Below are 21,531 nucleotides of genomic sequence, written 5' to 3'. Positions count from 1 at the left end.
GCCTTTGAGCCAAATACGAATGACAAAAATGGTACACTGGTTCATTATTGTTACAATTTTTTGATATTTTATTTACGTAAAAATAAAACATTTGGACATATGATTGAATATAACAAATTAATAACCTTCTTTTAAAAATTTGATTGATTCTTAAACTTGTCTAGTGTTGCGAACTCTTATAAAACTGAGCGATTAATGCTCTTAAGAGTAAATTGTTATAACCTCGCGGCCTCCACCACGAACCATTAACACTTTTTCAAGACCCTCTGTTAATACTTCCAGAAATTCCATATCTAAAATAGAGAGGAAAGTCAAAAATGAGTCACAGTTCCCAGGTTTGAGAAATCTTTCGGTAGATCGATCTTCTTACAATTGCTTTCACGCTCCGCTTTCACTTCCCTAGGTGGTCCTGGTAAATTCATGATGACCAACTGGGCATCCTGTGACTTTTCCACAATAACCTCGTTCAGTTTTATTGCTGTGTGCATGCGACGAACATTGAACTCGTCCCTGAAATTGTTTTTTTTTTTTTTTTTTTTAATTGATTAGGTCCATCAACTGGACTGTTTAGGTTGTGCCTTACGGTTTCACATTGGACTTGAATTTGCTGTCGGCTTTCTCTGTCGATTCATCCTTTTTAGAAGTAGCTTCGGGAGCGTCCGTCTCTTCGGGACCGTCCGAATCAATTGAGTTACGTTTCTCATCGTTATGAGACTCCTGCAGAAGTAACGAACATAAATATTATCAGAACAATAGAAATGTAGACCTATCTACGAATGACAAGTGCCGTTGATTTTAAAAAACAGAAAAGTTCATGTAAACTCATTGTCAAAAAGCGAAAATATTTATAAAACCAATAACCATCAAATCAATCACAACTAATTTGATGTACGAATGGATGGATCCAAAACAAACGTCTCTATAGGTTTTACTCTTTACGTGTTCGTTGATCCCACTTAACTTTTATGTATTGACGGACTGGAAGTAATGGTAAATAATAATTTAAAAAGAGTACATACGTGATTCTGTGTTTCTTCTATAGTTGGATCGGCAAACCGAACTTTCGACGCCGTTCTGGTGGCGTCATAATGGTGGTCTACAATTGTTTGGACCTGGAAATGTTACCATGATGCATATGAAAAAACGGTTGATCAAGGGGAAGAGGCCAATACTTTTCAGGGGAATAAAGTACGAGTATTCTCGGGTTTCACACAACAAACTAACACTGGAACTGTCTGTTATACAATCTGGGTATTCCCAATGGAAAATTTTCAGCTAATCTGATCATTTGAATATTACATTTGGATCCGCATGCCGAAATTATTTATTAAAGTGCAACAAATATCAAGATTGTATAAAGCTCGAGGATAGGATACCAAGCTGGATAAACCACTCAAGTGCTTTGGGTGTATACAAAAGCTATCCAAATGATTACACATGACGCAAACCGCAGCACACTGGAGTAAAAGTATTTATGTATATATGTATAATAGGGCAATGATTCGATATCAAACTTTTGGCACAAACCAAATTGTATAAAAGAACATTAAAATGAAACTCATATTTGGAGCATGGTGGAACTTAGAACTATCCAGCATAAAGCAATACGTCAATTATATCAAATATTATTATGTACGTATTTATATAAAGAGTATGCTGATTTAGACAATTAGACGTGACCATGCCAGCCCAGCAATTGCCGATGATCTGTTCATGAAGATTACTTTCTAATGAATCACAGTTCTGAGAAATCCCGTCTCCTGGGTAGATGGATATGTATTTACGCAATATGCAATATCGTAGGGTGAGTATTCCTATACTGGTACAACAAAGAAATGTATGATATGAAAGGATGACAATGAGAATCACACATGCTCATTTACATAGATTGAATGATCTGACGAGATACATGTATGTATTTGTATATAGTATGTACATAGCTAAAAACACATAGAATGTTTGGGCTAATGAAAAGTTTGTATGTATATGTATCTTTATATATAGTGATTCTGTATATATTCTTTACCAAAGACAATTTATTATCACTGGGTGTTTCCTTAAAATCCATTATAGTCTGAACCTTTTGATTTTCAAATATACAAAGTGTAAAGTTTTAATTTCGATCTCAATATTCATATGGATAAGAAGTCGATATATTGATGGGAAACAAAAGCCGATACGGTTTCTACTTTTTTCTACAGTTGAAGTAAGTAAATAACTTATTTTCGTATAGAAATAATGCTAATAAAGATTTAATTAAATAAATAACTTAATGTGCAGTATGAGTTGTAATCATTAAAACTAAAAATATATCATGTTAGTATGAAGACCTGAACTTTAAATAATCTGCAGTACAGATGTCATGACCATAATGAAACGTTATTTTTGTTTTTTTCTTAACAAAAACCAAATACTCACCACTTTGGAGTTCTCTTTTTTATTTAAACCTAATGCTCTCAGCATCTGATTGCGCTGTTCCATCATGAGTGTTCTCTCATAGGTATACGCAGAAATGTCGCTGTTATTCTGTAATGGTTTACCAATAAAGAAAAATATGTATATGATTTATTAAGCTTTAGCTAGCTCCATGGGATGGGAAGGGTGGTTTGTTATACCATTTCAACCACTTCAACATCGGCTTCAATTCGAAGGTGGTACAGGAATGTCTTAAGATCTTTCTTCATTTGAATCGAGTTGTCCTCGATTTGAGCAACTGTGAAGATGCGTAGCTTGCAGTTACGCCATGTGCGATGTTGTTTTAGCAAGAATGGCAGCAGCATAAGCAAACCTCCGTCGTGGACTATCCACCAAATATCAATATTGCCACCAATCTGAAAATTGTATACAATTAATCGGCAAGTTAAGGAAAATGGGTTTCTCTTTACTACTTTGTGGTTTGATTCTGGATAGAAGTTGATTCCCTTTGGCACCATCAGAGCCATGTGGCAGGCAGCCACTGTTCGCACTGTTTGGATAAAAGTCCTCCAGCTATTCCGGCCCTCTTGCCTCCAGCTATACGGCCAGCCAATGATGACTGTGTTTGGCTTCATTCCCCCCAGGCCAATTGTTTGGATGCTGTAAGAAAGATGATATGCTGATGCTACGCGCTCTCGTTGTTAGGCTCTCGGTATTCGGTGACCAACTTACACTGAACTTAGACCTTCTCCGATCTGTTGCGCCACCAAAATATCACAGAATCCCTTTACCTTCTCGTCGGTCATGTACTTCCGCAATGTGGATTTTGCGTCGACGGCTTTGTTTGCAATTTTTGTGTGGTCGCCTTTTAAAACAGACACACAAATTGTCAATCCTTTGCCAGCTTTTAGCTGAGTAGCAAAGGAGAATATTTTCCTATACTTTGGCAAGAGGTTGTCGTTGAGCTTCGAAAGCACCAAGATTTGCGGACGCCAATTTTTCGTATGCGGTGGGCCTTCCTCTAGACGGAGAAGGGAGAACCTCGCGGCAGTGAGCGCCATTCCACGAATGCCATCACCCCACTCCTTCTCGGCTCTGCAAACGTAAAACAGGTGCAGAAAAGTTATAATTCCATCACATTCGAATATTTTGATGTATCATACCCGTGGTATTCTATATATTTGTATATGACGACGGCCATTCCCATAGCAAGCAGAGCAAAATACCAGGAAGTCATGATCATGACTGATATGCAGAGCGTCAGGCCTATCAGGGATAAGCTCCAGTGATAAAACTTAAAGCGCGGTCTCCAATTCGGTGTTCTGAGTAAAGTTTGTACGGCGCAAGCCAAATTTACGAATCCGTAGCACATGAGGAAGAACATGGATAGCAACGGCGCCAGCAAATCCACATTACCTTTTGATACAAACAAAGCAATATGACATTTTATAATAACATGAAGCAAATTCAAGCTTACCTAGGAGAATGCCGCACTGGCAAATGACTATAGTCAGAAGCAGAGCTCGGGTGGGTTCTCCGCGTTTGGAGGACTTTGCAAACGGCGCCAAAAATGGTATGATTTCATCTCTGGCTATTGCTTGGAGCAAACGGGGGGCGCCAGTCAAACTTTGTAGTCCAGCTCCAAGGGTCGATAGGAACGACCCAATCAGTATAACCCATTGGTTTGGCCAGGCGATATTTGCAACGACCAGTTTTCCGCCGATCGATTGTCCAAATCTAGAAATAGGTTAGAATTTACCCTATTAACTCTTTCCAGAATGGGTCAATTGGCAGCTTACTTGTCTCTCAGCAGAAGATTGTCCACTGTGCCGGCGAAGAACAAGACGCTGGACAAGTAAACAGTGCTGGTTGTCAGGATGGCACATATCGTTCCTATTGGTATACTTTTCTGGGCATCAGCAAGGTCGCCCGAGCGATTGGATCCAGCCATGATGCCTGATTTGTGACAAAAACTCGGGTCAAATAAGGATAACTTTTATATGAATAGAAACAAAAACACACCTGTGACCGATGGGAAGAAGATGCCGATAAGCAGCGTAAAGGTAGTGGTTATATCGGCCATAATTTGATTGTAAGATTCGTTTCCGATGTTCTCAATGTCAATCGAATCGTGGCCATACGATATAAGCTGTCCTTTCTCCAAAAACGAGGGGAAGATATTATCATAGAAAACGCCGCTGGCAAGTCCTTTGATGCCCTTCACTTTCGACACATTATTATCTATTAAGAAACAAGTCGGATTTTAAAAGGTTTCTGCTTTAAGCGGTTTGTATCTTCATTACTTAGGTAGTAATCATCGCAACGGTTATTCGGGCAATATATATCGCGCATGAATGAGTCATCCTTTGTACAATTGTCTATGGGAATGTCCTTCAGAAGTCGCTTTCCAAGGACACACATGCTGCAATCAAGCAAAATGTTATTTTCTATTCTCACAAGATACGATGACTGCACTTACTATAGCTTTTCGTTGCCATGAATATTGTCAAAAATACCGACATACACTGCTATGATTGAGAGTATTACACAGGCCAGTGCCACCGTGGCAAACTTATTGACAAACTTGACGCCCACGAACACAATTAAGCCTTGGGAATTGAAAGACAACCATTAATTCTTGCCTTTCCTCATCAGATTTCAGCTTACCCATAAAAATGAGCAATACTGTGCCGTAGACCCGGAAGTTATTGTACATGGCATCGGCATCCTTTGTGAAGTCCCCAAAGATCGATGCCCAAGGTGCCATATATGTCTGTATGTAGTGAATGAGTGTGTCGTTGTAGACATATTAATAATAATTAATTAATTAATAATTAATATTACTATGTTTTTGCAGAACTTACCAATACAATCTCAACAGCACCAACAATGTACATCGCCGCTGCCAGTGTGGTGCCTGTATAGAACAGCATTCCCACCGCACCGCCAAATTCAGGTCCAAGGGATCTGCATATGAACACAATACATTTAAAATTGAGAGTACTCGGATTTGGGGTTTTAAAATTACCGTGATATCATGAAGTAACTCCCTCCCGCCGGCACTACTCCATTTGTTGCAATAGCTGACATCGAGATCGCCGTTAGCATCGTCTAAGAAAATTGTGTTAATAGAGCTAAAGTGGGCTGGAAAATTGTCGCAGTCTCTTACCACACAGCAGCAGGTCAATACAATTAAGAATCCACATATTGCGCCAGCCGTACCGACAACCCATGTTAACCGAATGAACAATATTACTCCAAAGATATTTTGAATGCATGGCAAGAACACTCCAATTAGGGTACCTACAAATACAAAGCCAGCCAGCCAGAGAGAGATCGTTTACTCAATTCGAAAGAACCTTATCCAAGTGAGGCATACATAGTTATTGAGAATTTCCCACGAATCAGTTAATTATTTATTTACGATTATTTGGTGGCATTGGCGGAACGCTTTGGTTCCATTAATTTAAGATTATTTCACGAGAAATACTCTCACAAGTACTCGCAAGTTAATTAATTTGTGTACAACATACCCATTCGCGCCGATGGTGCTGGTGGCTTTGCATCGGGATCAGTGGCCGCTGGTATCGTGTTTTCATAATTGGCAATTGATGAAATGAATGTTGATATATGGGGCCTGGTCGCCAAATCATCATCGTATAGATAGAGATTTGGGTCGATATTAGACTTCTGGTTTTCTTCAGCCCTGTGGATATCACCTGAGTCTGCAAATATCATTAGATGTTCATTCAACAAACGTATTGGCTGTACTGTAGCAAGAAAGAGGCGGCGTCAGATATGTCATAGTTTTCAAATGACTAGCAATATATATGTTACGGTAAAATAATCTAAAAGTTTTATAAACGATTACTTAAGTATAGATCGAAACTGTAGTGTGAGACAGCTTGTTGTAGAATTCGTCCACTAAATCGACAAAACTTCTTAAAATCTAAATACGATTATACATAAGAGTACTTGTATGTATAGTCAGTAATCCTCAGCATACCATACCTTCATTTTTTGTATCGTGTACTGTGCCATTGTGTTCGGATGATATTATTTCCATTTCATCCGAATCATCTTTTGCACTGTTACTTTGCATGTTAACGTTATGTTCGGGTTTAAAGTTTTCTTCTAGATTGCACTTTTTCACTTAAAATTAGGTAACACTAGAAAGTATTTTGAACGAGAATTTAGTAGGCATAGCATTGGACATATCTTGTATATGTACACATCTACATATATGTATTATATAACCAAAAGGCGTGGTCCATTCAGTGCGGGTGCGGGCCGGAGGTAGGTTTTTCTGCTCCTTTGAAATAGGTTGATTTGCAATCACTTGGGATTGTATTAGTATATTCGCTCACACACAGAAATATGTATACTCGCACTCGTACTTGTATGTGGAGAGCTACTTGAATGAGTATTAAAGGCAGGAGATCAAAACAAGGAAAGGGCCACGGGTGCTCCAGAGTGAAGTGCGGACATTATGCGAATAGAGGGCAGGATGCTCACACAGTGGCATCGCGGACGGAAAATATGTAACCGATTAATTTAGGTCAAGGATTTTCAGCCCCTCCCCGTGCGTAGGTAGCTGAACGGCAGTGAATTGGTGTTATTTTGGAATGTGGAATGGCTCGTTCGCCTGGCCTGGCGGAGCACCCATCAATGTTAATATTTCTTTGAACTGTTACGAAACGAAGAAGCAAACAGCACTTGAAACATTCGAATACGAATGGGAGAAAATACGCACGCCCTCGGATTATGACTTCTCAATTTGCAAACACTTAATAATTTAACGCACTTTTATTCATGTGTGTGTTTGATTATTGTTGGATTTTCGTCGATTGTTAAAAGAATGTTACATATTATAAGCGCTCAAAAAGAACTGGTTTTTCATGTTTTTTTAAATTTATTTGAAAGAATATTCTTTCTAAAATTATTTTAGGCGAGCGAAAACGCTCAAATGTATGCTACTTCTCGTCCAGATTAATAGAAAAACTAAGAAAACTGTGTATTCGGCCGAATAAAAATTATGTTGCCCAGGACCCTGAGCGTTCAATTGAGATGAAATCGAAAGCTTTTGTCTACACACAATTTCTATACACACACTCTTGCCGAGAGAGATGCGAAAAGAGAGAGAGAGAGCCGTTGCAGGTGAACATTTCTTGGCCTAAGGCACACACTCGCACACTAACTCGCAGTAAAATTTACCAGGACAATCCAGCACTCTCGCACAGCATCCATCCGCTGGAAATGCCAGGGCGAAAGCTGCGCTGTCTGGGCGGCTAGGCTGGCGCTCGAAGCTTTTCACAGGTACCCCCTGAGCTTGCTTTACAGCTGAGAGGAAATGTGTCAGCAGGGCACTCTGGATTTTCACAATTGGGGCACAATGAGATTGAAATGCAAGCCCATAAGCTCTATACGACGGTACAGTAGTCACCAATGGAGCATGGAAATTTACAACGCCTATCAATACAAATATTTTATAGCTCTTAGCTTTAGCCAGAAGATGCGCATGTCCTCAATATATACATAAATACATACATAAATTAGTCGAACATCCCTAACAATTGATTGAATACTTTCAACATTAACATAAAGATCATCAAAATTTTAGTTTTTCTCGCAATAAGTTACGTAATGTTAATTGATTCTCACCTAGTGTTTCATCGTGGATATCTCCCAAAAGCTTTCCACTTGCTTCATCTTGATGATAATCCAATACGGTGTCTTCGTCTGCTTTTGTGACTTGAAATCTATCTGGCATATTTGTTATTCAAAGGCACTCTGAAAATGGAGAAAATATTGTTAATGAAAAACTTTCATCCGCTACTAAAATAATACGCGGAGATCATTTTATTGTAATTTCTTCCCCAGACTTTTTCACCAGGATCGACCCATATTAGAAAACCAAAGAGGGCCACGCCACGCCTAAGTCATGTTTTTGTTATATCACAGCAAGTGTTTTATAGCTTACTGATATCATATGAAAGGGTGTGTGAAATGGATTTATTCATTTTAGAATCATCCAAAATATCATTAATAGATAAGTCTTTCAAAGTTGAAGAGAGTAACTCTTATATAATCGATTGCACAATAACTGGTTTGATTTATCATGACCCAATTGCCCGGAAACATAAGATACGATAAATCAATTCCCTGGTTGCAGAAAAGTTTTCATATATCAGCTAAGAAATCAGTGCTACTACCATTCTGAAACATGGGTACAAAGAAATTCCAAAATACATTTTTTTCTGACACTAAATTGCATGTGATTTCCCATGCGATTATTTGAATAGAAAACCCATAAGATAATATGAAATTTAGATACACAAATGGAGGGATTGGGAACCAAGAACTATTTTCACTACTCTACTGCACGCACATGCCCATAGATATGTACATATGTACATATGTAAATGCATACAAGAGTATCTCCATCCAAGATTATCATGATCATTTTCCTCTTTGATTTCGGATAGCAGCAGTCAATGTGCTTAGTTGTGTGCGCGACGGGCTTCAATTCATAAATATGTATGAATGTGTATACGTATACCATACAAAATCATTAAGTAGAATATCGTTCATAAAAATCTTCATACACATACTATGTACATATGTACATGCATAGCCGTACATGAGTGCATTTCAGCAGGAACATGTGTAGTTATCCGCACGTAAAAATATGCCTCGGATAATATGAACGGGTATGTATGTGCATATGTACGTATTATCTAACAACAATCAAAACGTAGGGAGCAGATACAGCACTTATTGAAGCTGTCGCACAATTAAACAAATCTCACATTGGCCAAAACAAAGTTACATATGTATATAAATATATACATACGTGCATATGCACAGACATTTCATACGATTAAGATACGGGAAAAATGTAATGTTTACGCGTAGAAAATTTTGTATTTCCATTTACTTGCAAAGCGCCTGGTAATCGGGGATCGTCGACACTCTGCGGGCTTGTAACTTCCTTTCTTGTTATTTATTAATTATTGTTACTCCTTCTTTTCTCCTTAATTTTAGTGAACTTTTCAATTGTACGAATAAAATAAAACTATCATATTAAAGGCGCATGAGTAATACAAAATGATTTTCTACTGTATATGATTTGGAATCGCGAGTTGGGGGAAATACTGTTGTATTAATGAAAAAGTATAATTGAAATCAAATGTAACGCATAGGGGAACGCATGAGTAGCGAGTGTATTTTGGAATTATTTTTATTGCAATTAGCACCCTAATTCCAATGATACCATTTTTTGATAATTTTTATTCAGCATTTGTGAACGCCCAAATTTACGGTTTCTTGTCCAAATTTATAAAGCAGTTAAAAGTGGCTAGCACGCGTACATATGTGCATATATACATGAATACATATATATATATATATGTGAATACGTGTCATAATCGTAGCTACAAATATATGATATTACATTAAATCCAGCATTTAGTTATTTTAATTCTCCTTCGTACAGCCGGTATATATGTACGTACATATGCTGTATGTGTATGTATGTATGTATGTATGTATGTGTGCTGTGTGATGTAGGTTCATATGTATGTACATATACATACATTTGTTTATGATGTATACGGTTGATGATTTCGATGAACATCAATCAAAAATACTATCATGCTAAATATACCAGAATGTATTTTTTTTTTGGTCGCATCCACTACGCTTGAAGCTAAGACAGAAAACCTTATGGGAGAAGCTCGATCCGGTTGTTTGAATCTTTGGCAAACATCGTTACAGCTCAAATTGTGTAACAGGTATTAGACTATAGTGCTATGAGTAAGCGGTTCCCAAAACTAATTAAAAATTGTGTCTCATTGTGCTACATCTCTTTTTCAGACTAGATTGGTCTGATAATTGGTCGCATTGCAGCACACTTAAATGTTTTATTTTATTTTAGCAGGAATTTGCAAATTTTGCTTGCATTTATTTCAAAAGCCGTAACAACTGGTAAATATTAATAGACTTTTCGTTGTTGTTTTTTTGTGTTTTGACAAATAATGTATATTTTTTCTAATATTTTTTTCCCCAGCTGCTCGAGGGCTAAAATGCTAATTAAGATCAAAATAACATTAAAATTATCGTCAATGGCCTAAAATTATATAGGCCATTATATAGGTTTTAGTTAGTCATTATTCAACGGAATATCAAAATTGAGCAATAGTAGCGATTTTACTCTGACGTTTTATTTATTTGACCTAAAACTTTTTTTAGACTAAATCCAACAAAAGCAAGTATTTAAAACAAGCCAGTCAAGTAGAAAATTGATTCAAAAATCGTATAAAATTATGTGGGCATGGCCTGAATATTCCACGGAATATCGAAATCAGTATATTTACGTATATTTTTAAATGAGACGGTATATTTTGGTATATTTCTGAGGGTCATACTGTAGAAATACTAGTTTTCGCCGCGCTCCTATGGTATTTTTGTCAATTTCATCAATCTATTAATTTCATTTTCAATTTTATATAAAAATCCAATAAATGCAAGTATTTCGAACAGGCCAATCATGTATGGAATTGATTCATCAATCGTACAAAATTGAGTGGGCATGGCTAAATGTTCTATATAGCTAGTAATATTCAACGGAAGAAAGAAAACGAGGAATATGTATAGTAGAACTTGAATTGGTCAGTATTTTTACGGTATATTTCCAATTAAGCCGGTATATTTTGGTATATTTCTGAGGGTCGGACGGTATATTTGATCACTAGATCAATCGGTCGAGTGATGCCAGATTTTGAGCGTCAAAATATGCTAAATTTCACAAAAATAAAAGCTAGAACAAGCTAATAATTGTTTAAAAAAGGCTAAAAAAAAATAGGCCACAAATAAAACTGCACATAGATATATAGATTTCTAATTGGGTTATCATTGCAATCCATATTTGTTAAATTTCAAAAGTATTTTAGTCGTTAGTGTCAAACAATTAAATATTTCTAAAACAAACGCTATACATAATATTAATATCAATATTAACGATATTCTTAACGATATTCATTTGACGGTAGACTTAAGCACTAACCTTACAGTATATAGATGTGCCAGTTCAGACAACGAAAGCGTCACACACTAGAGCGTTGCACACCCCAGAGTGACGTCATAATGTATGGTTAAGCATTTTCGTAATTTCCCAAGAATATCTGTTTTCAAGCTAGATCTAGTCTCAAATAGGCTAAAATGGCAACACTGGTTCTTTTCTATCGGCGTCACTGGTGCTTGTCTATATAGAAATCAAATAAATGCAAGTATTTCGAATAAGCCAATCATGTATAGAATTGATTCATCAATGGGTTAAAATTATGTGGGCACGGCTAAATGTTCTATATAGCTAGTAATATTCAAGGGAAGAAAGAAAACGAGGAATATGTATAGTAGAACTTGAATTGGTCAGTATTTTTACGGTATATTTCCAATTAAGCCGGTATATTTTGGTATATTTCTGAGGGTCGGACGGTAAATGGCAACACTGGTTCTTTTCTATCGGCGTCACTGGTGCTTGTCTATATAGAAATCAAATAAATGCAAGTATTTCGAATAAGCCAATCATGTATAGAATTGATTCATCAATGGGTTAAAATTATGTGGGCACGGCTAAATGTTCTATATAGCTAGTAATATTCAACGGAAGAAAGAAAACGATGAATATGTAAAATAGAACTTGAATTCATCAGTATATTTTTGGTATATTTTGAAAATGAGACAGTATAGTTTGGTATATTTCCAATTAATTCGGTATATTTTGGTATATTTCTGAGGGTCGGACGGTAAATGGCAACACTGGTTCTTTTTATCGGCGTCACTGGTGCGTGTAATTTTCGCGAATTTTATTTGAACAAAAAAGGTAAGTTTTCCTAGGGTAATTACTGTTTTTGAAAGGTACAGTAGACGGGGAAATAATACGTGGTGTTTGACTCGCACAAAGCAAATGTGAATTTTGATTGACTAAGAAATATGAACGAATACGAATTCTGCGCTTTGCGCCTGGACGCTCTTTTGCGTTAACACGTGTTTTCTAATAACGCGATGTGTGGTAAATTGATTGAATATGTACTATGTACGTACATATTCACACACATATGTATGTGTGTAAGGGCGATCGGTATGGCGTATTACTTTTATAAAATCAAAAAATATGTCTGTTAAAATGTGTATCATATAATTATTTATATTGTGTGTAGTATATATGTTGGTGTAAAACTGTATGTTTTGATGTGTGCATTCAACTTTAGATTCCTTTACTCAGAATTTCATCAGTTTAGATGCCCATGGGGACGTACATACATGCAGATGTATGTATGTATGTATGTTGGTGAAGGGCGTGTATGCTTCGGCATTTGAAATAAGTGTTAAATAAGATGGTGATGCAAATGGTGAGAAGATGTTAAATAAACAATTTGGTTTGTTCAAGAATTCCGCATTTATTAAAAATGGACGCTCCACCAGAGGGACACGTAGAGGCCGAGTCCTGTAATGAGGTCGACGACGAGAAGTCTGTCAATTCCGACTGCCAGTCCATGTAAGTAATGTGAACTTGAGGCTTGAAGACGACGTCTGAAAATTGTGAATTGCAGGCCGGCTTACATGAATTCAGTTATGAGGCGGCAGTATTTGCAAGAAATGGTTAAAGCGCTGCCAGTTCCAATTCAAAATAGAATTGTAGTGCTTAAAAATCTGCAGTTGGAACATCTGAAGATCGAGGCTGAGTTCTTCGAGGAGGTTTACAAGCTGGAGCAGAAGTATCAGCTCAAGTACCAGCCCATGTTCGATAAACGCAAGGAAATTGTTATCGGTACAGTAGACCCCCCTGTGGAGAAGCCCAATTGGACAGAGCCCGAGAACCCTGAAACAGAATCCGAGGCCGAAGAGCACTACAGTGAATCACTGAAAGCTATCAAAAGTATTCCCCAAGATGCGAAGGGCATTCCCGGATTCTGGCTAACGGTTTTCCGTAACACTGCTATTCTGTCGGAAATGGTCCAACCACACGATGAACCAGCTATGCGCAAACTAACTGATATATCCATCAAATACGATGATGGGGTATGTAGAAAAGCAACTAAGCTTCCATGCTTAGTACTGCATAGCTCATTTTTTAACTATTTCAGCACTCTTACACATTGGAGTTCCATTTCGATAAGAATGAGTACTTTTCGAACACAGTTCTTACAAAGCAGTACGTTCTGAAGTCCACTGTCGACCCTGATGATCCGTTCGCCTTTGAAGGACCAGAAATCTACAAGTGTTCGGTATGTTGGGCTGACTGACGTTCAATGAATGAGAAGCACAAAAATGATTGTATTCAATTGATTTCAAGGGATGCAACATTACCTGGGAGAAGAAAATGAACCTAACTGTCAAGACAATCAGGAAGAAGCAGAAGCATAAGGAGCGTGGCGCAGTGCGCACCATTGTCAAACAGGTTCCAACCGATTCCTTTTTCAATTTCTTCAACCCACCAGAGGTTCCATCCGATAAGGAGGAAATTGATGATGAATCTCAGCAAGTATGGACATCTCATCTCATTTGGTAATCGAATAGCATCGAAATTACTAACTTGGGGGCTCTTTTTTTTGCAGATACTAGCAACCGATTTTGAAATTGGTCACTTTTTGCGGGCCAGAATAATTCCAAAGGCGGTGCTTTACTTTACTGGTGACATTGTCGATGATGAGGACGACGAAGACGAGGAGGAGTTCGATGAAAACGAGGAGGAGGACGATGACGATGAAGTTGCACCCCCAACCAAGGGTCACAACAAACATGCCGGTAACAAGAAACAGTCGCCCAATGACTGCCCCAACCAGTAGCCACAAGATATGATGGCGGTGTTTCATCGATTGGAATAGTGTTTACCGATATTATGTATATACATAATTCAAATTTAATTTGAAATATATTTTTGGTGAATTAAACTAAACGAAAGTGAACTACTAAACTGTGTGTGCAATTATTGTTACACCTAGGAAAACTTGATCTTATACTTTATATTAGAGCACTAAACATTATTAAAAATCTGGATAGTGTCTCAAAAGATGAAGGTGCTCAAATTGAATAGGCATTCGTGAGAATACAATATAAATTAAATGCTGGTTGTATGGTAGGATTCAATTTTATTAAATTACTAATGCTGGTCTAACGCTTACAGAAATTGGAACGAGCAGAAGTATGATGTGCTAAGCTACTTTTTTCCAGCTAACAGCTTGAGCTCCTTTTTTGATAAATTGTAAGGATAATGTAGACTAGTGGGGACGAAAATTTTCCCAGTAACTCGGCTGGAAAGGAAGACAAGCTGTGAGTGAATGTTCAACACATTTTATGCTTTCGCTACCTTCATCGGTAGAATTTCCTCGAACTTACTTGTCAAAGTTCTCTTCATACCCGACCGTATAGTCCGCTGGTATTTTCGCTACCTTTTGCAGGGCTATGCACTCTGATGGCGTCGAGTTAAGGGCGTAAAATGGGTAATCAAAAGCATTAATATAGATGTCAACGCAGAGCCCGTGGCTGCCAAGATGAAGTTGACTGGCTACTGATGGCTGGGCGAGTCCACAGCTGCCCAGCATTATATTTCTGTGGCAAGAGTATACAAACGTTCCTTTATCACGGCTTGAATGAAAGCATTGCACATGTTTGCCAGCTTTCGAGTGATCTACTGCAATCGGATCAAATCCGGGCCCAGCCATGTCACACGCTGCGCAATGAAAGAACAATTAATCAGTCGGTGTTTTAAAATGAAATTAATCATAATGGAATTACTATCTATGCTTTGGATCATATGTTGTGGTCCTAAGGAGCGGCCTACAGCAGACGCAAGTTGTCCCCCAAAGCTAAATCCAAACATATAGCCTCGTTTAGTATCGAATCCATTTTTAATGAGAGTCAGAATGACTGACACTATGGCACCAGTAATGTTCTCGAAATTTGTATACAACCTGTACGGCGAAAGGGTGTATAAGAAGAGGTTAGAAAAAATTGCCTGTGCACATTACCTTACCACCTTACCGCATATACGATGTACTCGCAATTATACTGTAATCAATACATATCACGCAGCCTCCACGATAATAGCTTAATCCTGGAATTGTTTGTGTCATATGTATGTACAGAACATTCATCAGAGTTATAGATAGATCACTATCTGCTTACGATCGATAAGCGCCAGAGACCAATCATCAGCACAGCTTTGGATCCAGCCATGTAAAACAATAGCAAATTTATCCGATGGGGAGCAGCCAGAAGAACCTTTATGCATATAGTCTTCGTCAAAAGCGGATGCTTCAAAGGTTTTTGTGTTGTTTCTAAACAAATTTAAAGATATACCAAAACAGGCACGTCTGCTGAAAAATCACTTACTTATAAAACATAAGTCGCATTGTTTTTTGCACCTCATATTTGGTTCTTGGTCGCAGAGCTTAAAAAGAAAATACTCAGATAGGAGAAAACCACTTTCATTGAGTGCAAATAGTACCTACATATAGTTTCATTTCGTGCAGCTTGACTCGGTGCTCGCCCTAAAATAGCATATTTTATGTTCAGCCTAGAATTAGTCTTACAAACTAAAAGTAGTAAAATAATTGCATTTAAACTGAGAAATCTAAGATATATCATTATCCACTTTTATTCATAGAACCATAAGTATGAAAACAGAGGTAACAATAGTACGAATCTCTTACGATCATAACACTTTATGAGAAATCAGTAGCCAGTTCCAGTTCCAGTTCCATCGATAGACTAGATCAATGTCAATCTATGTGGTTTTAGTTACTCCGTCCCATATCATACTAGTATAAGCCCAATAACTTAACATAAGTTTATTTAGATTATTTTAAAAGCAGTTTTATTTTAAAAATTGCAGAAAAACATGATATATAAGTAACATTACCACCAACAATATCTTTTTAAATCTTGTAATTCAATTTTTTTCGGCTATTAATTAGCATTATCCTCTTGGTTTGCACACACATTCGTATTTATCCAAACAGATAAAGATTATGCAGAACATTTTTCATTGTCATCAAAGTCCAACGTGTTCAGTACATTAACGTCCAGTTCGGGGTCCGCATACTCAAGAATGTTAAAGTCATCTCCTATTTCGGAGGTTAGCGATTTCAGTAAATCATCATCATCGCCCTCCCCTAAGCCTCCCAAAAGATCACCGAATCCAACATTTTCTAATTCTACTGCAGATGCTGTGCCCTCCTGCGACTCGTTCATCTTCACATCTTGGTCTAAGCTCCTTCCATCCGTTGGCGGTGCTTTTCCGGTAACACTTAGCATCGGATTGTTCTGTGTTAGTGGGGTATTAGACATCATGCCGAGCCGCAGAACATCATTTTGTAAAAATAATTCAGAATTTGCTCCTATTAGCATAGATTCTGAGCTATTTTTCTGCAATAGATTCCTTAGCTTTTTGTCTCCGATTGGTTCGGGTCCGTAAACTGAATTCAAATCCAATCGGTTGTCTACCGTGGACATTTTCACAGTGTTTGATGTTGATGCTGGTGATACATGAATAATTGCTCTTTGCATCGGGGCCTTGACTACATGATTTTCATTTAAACTTGGAGTCGCAAGGTGCGGGTTAACTGTAGCTGGCGGTGGGCCACCCACATAGCACGAGTCATATGTATTGCCATCTAAACAGAGGAGATTCATTTCTTAAAACGAACGTATTTTGAATAGTATACCTACTAAAAGTGACAAACATATTCGACTGCTCCTCCTTCACTTTACTTTGCTGCTTCCATGCGCGTCCAATGTCTTCTTGCTTTTGAGGCTTTGTTGGCAAAGGGATCTTGTTCTGTTCACGTCTCTGCCTTAGTGCCGAACGGTTATCCTTGGCTTTTTGTAAAAACGGAGCCTTTTTTTCGTTGCACAAGGAGCGCCATCTTTTTAGAATCTGCTTACAGCGATCGTTCCAATTCGGAAACAAATCCTTTAGATTCGGATGCTCAGTATTTGCATATAGTACAGCCGAAATGGTGGCCATAAGACCAAGATCTTTAACAAGAAATACGCTATATATATTGAAAATAAGATGTATAATGAATGGCTTTACCCTCGTCCTTGCGCATTTTTTCAGCTGTTTTCTGTGTTCCAGCATTCAAACTTTCCGTGACGGGCTCCACAGGCTTAGGCTCTTCTTCGACTCTCTTTTCGGTCTGCAAACACACCTGAGCCATCATGCTTTGCATTTTCTGCTTATTCGCATTCTTTGCACTCAAGAGATCCGGCTGTGAGTGATAGTGTAGCTGCTGAGCGGGATTAGCAACCACATTTCCCGGCAAATATATCTGATTGTGGAACTTCTGATCCGGGACAATCTGTTGAGGCATAGCGTAGTTATCCACCAAGACAACGGGTGATTCCCTGCAAATATAAAAAAAAAGTAGAAGTTTACCTCACCAAAATTGGAAGTATCCGCTTACCTCATTGGCTTTTCCATATTTTCAGATGATGTAACCGAATTTACAGACGTATTCATACCGTCTAACTCTGAAATATTTGGCGATGCCAAGGAATCTAATGGATTCCTGCTGGCCAGCACAGTATTCGATAAATCTGATTGTGAAGGATCTGTGAATAGAATATTAACTGACGCATTAAAAATTGCATTCTCAAATAACAGCAATAGCTCGTTTATTTACCAAAAACGTTTGCTGTAGATCCATTCGCTGTTTTCGGCTGTAGTCCTGGTCCAATTGATATTTGCTCTGTCAAGGCATTTTTATTTTCAGGTTGATTTTTCTCAGCTTTCACCTTCTTCAACGACTTTGCAGGACTCTTATTCACCAGTGACGCCTCCTGATCGGGGCTTATGCCTTCGACACGCGTAAAATACATTTTCATTGATGCGTCTATTTCATCAGAAGAGTCCGATTCTCCTAGCACTAGCTCGCCAGATTCCAATAGAGGCTTTCCAAAAAAGGCTTCTTGCAAGTACGGTGGATATGCTTCGATTAGCTTATTTTTCTGCTTTTTGCGTATTATTTTCTTTTTCTTGTCCATAACCATAATCGCATTCAGCTGGTCGGCCACTGGTGTATCTTCACTGTCCTTTTTGAGAGCTCGATTGCGAACTGAGAACCCACCAATGCCTAATTTTTGTAAGTTGCGCTGCCGTTTCTTGCGCAAAATATGCACACCTTCGTCATTTGTGGTAATAGTGAAACCTTCAGGAATGGGATTCTCCGTGCCATCCCAGACCATGCCGTCTTTGTACTTCTCACTCTGAGTTTCCTCAGCAGTCGCAGCATCACCTTGAGACTCCTTGCCATTGCCAATTGTTTGTCGCATCTTTCTCTTGCGTTTGATCTCAGTGGATAGGGACTTTATCATGGTTAATCCATTTTCACTCAGACATACATTGTCTATCCAATGAATAGCTTCTGGAGTGCTCTCGACCAGATCACTTGACAAAGTCATTTGGCCTTGATCCGAGCCACTTGCATTCTTTCCTTCTGCTCCACCCGCTCCACTGCCTGGATGAGCTGAAACCTTATTGGTCTGTGTCTGTGTGGAGCTACCGGGTTTTCCATCATTTAATGATAACGGCGGCTTTCCAGCGCAACGACATTTCAAGCACTTGTACACGTTTTGGTCATAGTACTCAATAGTGAGCTGAACGTTTATAGAGTCACACAGGAAATGCGACCAGAGCTCACAGGTTTCACACTGAATTATCATTTCCCCAGTACTGTAAGGATTCCGACACACTGAACACGACGATTGGCTGGTACATGAGGGGCACTCCGGCATGTTGGAGTCGCCATAATCACTCTTTTCCGTGGGATTCAGCCCGCACTTTTGGCACAGCGTACAGAAGGAACACTTCCAGTTGCCAGAAGGAACTGTCTCCAGTGGGGGATTGACACAATATATGTGGTATGAAATGTCACATTCATCGCACAGAAGAAGCCGAGCTTCGTCATTTTTCTTTCCACATCCCTCGCAGACCGTACAGTCCAGGCAACGCCAGCCCTTCTGTAGAATTCCCTTAGAAGGCTTGACACTGGCACAATACGAGTGATAGCATTGGCCGCACTGGGCACAGGTGATCATTACCGAGTCACTTTCAATACCCAATGAACCGCACATCACGCAAATATCCTGATTCAGCGTGAACTTGTCGCGAGTAGAGCATAATACCATTTTCTTGTCGCTGGTTAGGTCAGCATCCATATTTCGATTTGCATAACGATCGCTTGTCAGGTTTGGAAGCACAATCGTCCGTCCTTTGCCACGCGTGCTGCGTTTTTTGTTTATTTGCGAGAGTACGCCCATGCGATGGAGAAATTTTCCACTCTTTCCGCGTACGTTTGACAGACACATCTTCTTCTTCCCAGTGGGGGGCATCTTCTGAACATCATCAGTGGACGCATCCGCAATAGGCTTGGATTCTAAGGGATCAACAAGTTCTAGGTCTTTTACACTCAACTGCTCTGCTGAGGAGTCCATGGTAGTTAACACGATCGAGTCAATCAGCTGTTGAGGCTGGGCAGGGCCAGAAGAATTTTGCTTACAGTTCGGACAGATGTAATCATAGTCAGGATTTTGTTCTTTTTTCTTGTGGTAAGCCGTAAGGTCTGCTTCTTCATCACATGTACTGTGTACAAACCTAAAAAAGATTGCATACATAAATGTACAATACGAAACCATGCAGGACACGACTCAATGCTTTAAACATACTTGTGGCACCAGCTACATTTAACCATTTCCTTATGTGAAGCTGCTCTGTATGCTTTTTGACAAATCGGGCATGAAAATCCTTTATTTCGCTGTTGATAACAAGAATCGCAGATGGTGTAGTGGCTATGCCAACGAGAGGAGCTACCACCACCGGGAGTTCTGGATCCACAGTCTGTACAGACTCGACAGCGCTAAAATATTAAAATGTCATACCAGCATGCATATGAACATATATATTAACATCCTACTTACATTGCATTTCCATCCATATTTCGGAATTGCTGAGATTACGGGTCGAAAACACGAGGCGTGATATATCTTTTGACACTGCTCACATTTGACGTATTTCAAATCATTCGAGTCTTGCTGTCGACAAATTTGGCATTTTGTACAGCGAGCGCAGTTCCATCCAGAACGAGTGTCTGCAAAAAAAGTGGCACGGAATGAGAAAAGAATCAGAGCTGAAGTAAGAACATTACCTGGCAGATTGGCCAAGCCGATGCAGGTGGAATGGAAATGGTCTCCACAGGTGCTACACATTATCAGCTTCGATAGATCCCCCAACGAAGAACATGATAGACACTCAACGTTATTGTCACTACCTACAGTGCGACAAATTTATCGTTCAACAGTCAAGGGATGGTAACTAATCTTTAAATCTTACATATTAAAGGCACTTGGCTCAAATGCTCAGTGCAAAATACTGTAAAGCTCTCCAATATTAACAGACATCCGGCGGCAGCGGCACACGGCCAGTGATGCACTTGGCGGCAATTCATCTTGCAATTGATGGAGGCTCCATATCGGCCGCAGAAGTTGCATTTCTGTTTTAAGAACTCGCCAATATGGTTCACAAAATACGCGGCATCTGAGTCGGCTATCTGGCTTTTACGCAATGACCACATTACACACATTCGATGCACATAAACGAATCCTTCGTCGAGGAACTTTGAAGGATGCACGACCTCCGCCTGCCCGATTTTGTCCAATTCATAGTTGCTCTCGGCAGTGCAAGCCGCTTCCTGTTTAGATCCATAATACGATCGACTCCCATCTTCTGTGAGCCGATCAGGTGGATATTCATCTTTTATGTCCGCGGGAGCCTTTAGTTGGAGAATCGTCCCCTGGCCCAAGGCACTTCTTTCTCCGAGATTGCATAAACAGCACACCTTTCCCGGAAACTGTTCTGGCGAGTATGGAAGTTCATCGCCCACCGCAGGCTTCTCCTCAGCGTTCACCACCACGTTTGTATTCATTTATTTTATTAATTCCTTGCGCTTAATGTAAAAACAACATAAATTCACCGCTTTTATTTTGTATACATTAATTTAGTGTTTTTGGGTCGTTCATGAACGAACTAAAAAAGTTCACCTGTGGGTTACCTTA

General features: G+C 38.9%; 4 protein-coding genes across 9 annotated transcripts; 1 reads left to right on the top strand and 3 right to left on the bottom strand.

Moving 5' to 3' along the window:
* Positions 1 to 74: 74 nt before the first annotated feature.
* Positions 75 to 9,439, bottom strand: LOC6589961 (solute carrier family 12 member 6). Of its 6 annotated transcripts, XM_026984913.1 has the most exons (22): positions 9,353 to 9,439; positions 8,077 to 8,205; positions 5,949 to 6,140; positions 5,585 to 5,718; positions 5,444 to 5,526; positions 5,280 to 5,382; positions 5,083 to 5,188; positions 4,895 to 5,024; positions 4,719 to 4,837; positions 4,438 to 4,656; positions 4,215 to 4,371; positions 3,893 to 4,152; positions 3,579 to 3,831; positions 3,148 to 3,510; positions 2,889 to 3,075; positions 2,616 to 2,831; positions 2,419 to 2,526; positions 2,027 to 2,080; positions 1,020 to 1,112; positions 584 to 717; positions 371 to 510; positions 75 to 293 (listed from the first exon to the last, which is right to left on the bottom strand). In XM_026984913.1, exons 2-22 carry the CDS (start codon positions 8,183 to 8,185, stop codon positions 202 to 204), a joined length of 3,252 nt encoding a protein of 1,083 aa, XP_026840714.1. In that variant the 5' UTR covers positions 8,186 to 8,205; positions 9,353 to 9,439; the 3' UTR covers positions 75 to 201. The 6 variants fall into 6 exon arrangements, with proteins under 6 accessions (XP_026840714.1, XP_026840715.1, XP_026840717.1 ...); XM_026984914.1 differs by lacking the exons at positions 8,077 to 8,205; positions 9,353 to 9,439 and adding an exon at positions 6,427 to 6,537 and having other exon boundaries at positions 202 to 293; XM_026984916.1 differs by lacking the exons at positions 1,020 to 1,112; positions 2,027 to 2,080 and having other exon boundaries at positions 202 to 293.
* Positions 9,440 to 12,276: 2,837 nt separating this feature from the next.
* Positions 12,277 to 14,392, top strand: LOC6589960 (nucleosome assembly protein 1-like 1). The gene is made up of 6 exons (XM_002015599.2): positions 12,277 to 12,298; positions 12,866 to 12,973; positions 13,029 to 13,497; positions 13,563 to 13,703; positions 13,772 to 13,960; positions 14,034 to 14,392. Exons 2-6 carry the CDS (start codon positions 12,885 to 12,887, stop codon positions 14,262 to 14,264), a joined length of 1,119 nt encoding a protein of 372 aa, XP_002015635.1. The 5' UTR covers positions 12,277 to 12,298; positions 12,866 to 12,884; the 3' UTR covers positions 14,265 to 14,392.
* A 197-nt stretch (positions 14,393 to 14,589) lies between these two features.
* LOC6591305 lies at positions 14,590 to 16,065 on the bottom strand. The gene is made up of 7 exons (XM_002015598.2): positions 15,930 to 16,065; positions 15,811 to 15,868; positions 15,604 to 15,755; positions 15,460 to 15,532; positions 15,214 to 15,389; positions 14,815 to 15,148; positions 14,590 to 14,729 (listed from the first exon to the last, which is right to left on the bottom strand). The coding sequence occupies exons 1-7, from the start codon at positions 16,063 to 16,065 to the stop codon at positions 14,636 to 14,638; spliced, it is 1,023 nt and encodes a 340-aa protein (XP_002015634.2). The 3' UTR covers positions 14,590 to 14,635.
* Positions 16,066 to 16,309: 244 nt separating this feature from the next.
* On the bottom strand, positions 16,310 to 21,437 carry LOC6591304 (histone-lysine N-methyltransferase 2C). The gene is made up of 9 exons (XM_002015597.2): positions 20,810 to 21,437; positions 20,625 to 20,747; positions 20,398 to 20,567; positions 20,146 to 20,336; positions 18,105 to 20,074; positions 17,886 to 18,033; positions 17,516 to 17,826; positions 17,149 to 17,457; positions 16,310 to 17,093 (listed from the first exon to the last, which is right to left on the bottom strand). The coding sequence occupies exons 1-9, from the start codon at positions 21,399 to 21,401 to the stop codon at positions 16,447 to 16,449; spliced, it is 4,461 nt and encodes a 1,486-aa protein (XP_002015633.1). The 5' UTR covers positions 21,402 to 21,437; the 3' UTR covers positions 16,310 to 16,446.
* Positions 21,438 to 21,531: the final 94 nt, after the last annotated feature.

This window comes from Drosophila persimilis, unplaced genomic scaffold, assembly GCF_003286085.1.
Source record: "Drosophila persimilis strain 14011-0111.01,24,50 unplaced genomic scaffold, DperRS2 tig00000002-arrow-pilon, whole genome shotgun sequence".
Classification (NCBI taxonomy): Eukaryota; Metazoa; Arthropoda; class Insecta; order Diptera; family Drosophilidae; genus Drosophila; species Drosophila persimilis.
The sequence above is the reverse complement of the archived record's forward strand: the minus strand, read 5'-3'. Positions and strand labels throughout refer to the sequence as shown.

Coding starts and splice junctions, on each gene's coding strand:
- LOC6589961 (XM_026984913.1), bottom strand. CDS start 8,185: ATGCCAGATAGATTTCAAGTCACAAAAGCAGACGAAGACACCGTATTG. Junction 2,832..2,888: donor ATCCAGAATCAAACCACAAA/GTAGTAAAGAGA, acceptor TACAATTTTCAG/ATTGGTGGCAATATTGATAT. Junction 511..583: donor TTCAAGTCCAATGTGAAACC/GTAAGGCACAAC, acceptor AAACAATTTCAG/GGACGAGTTCAATGTTCGTC.
- LOC6589960 (XM_002015599.2), top strand. CDS start 12,885: ATGGACGCTCCACCAGAGGGACACGTAGAGGCCGAGTCCTGTAATGAG. Junction 13,498..13,562: donor CCATCAAATACGATGATGGG/GTATGTAGAAAA, acceptor TAACTATTTCAG/CACTCTTACACATTGGAGTT. Junction 13,704..13,771: donor CAGAAATCTACAAGTGTTCG/GTATGTTGGGCT, acceptor ATTGATTTCAAG/GGATGCAACATTACCTGGGA.
- LOC6591305 (XM_002015598.2), bottom strand. CDS start 16,065: ATGATATATCTTAGATTTCTCAGTTTAAATGCAATTATTTTACTACTT. Junction 15,756..15,810: donor ATGCGACTTATGTTTTATAA/GTAAGTGATTTT, acceptor AAATTTGTTTAG/AAACAACACAAAAACCTTTG. Junction 15,390..15,459: donor GCGAGTACATCGTATATGCG/GTAAGGTGGTAA, acceptor TTCGCCGTACAG/GTTGTATACAAATTTCGAGA.
- LOC6591304 (XM_002015597.2), bottom strand. CDS start 21,401: ATGAATACAAACGTGGTGGTGAACGCTGAGGAGAAGCCTGCGGTGGGC. Junction 20,748..20,809: donor GAGCCAAGTGCCTTTAATAT/GTAAGATTTAAA, acceptor GTCGCACTGTAG/GTAGTGACAATAACGTTGAG. Junction 17,458..17,515: donor AAAAATGCGCAAGGACGAGG/GTAAAGCCATTC, acceptor TTCTTGTTAAAG/ATCTTGGTCTTATGGCCACC.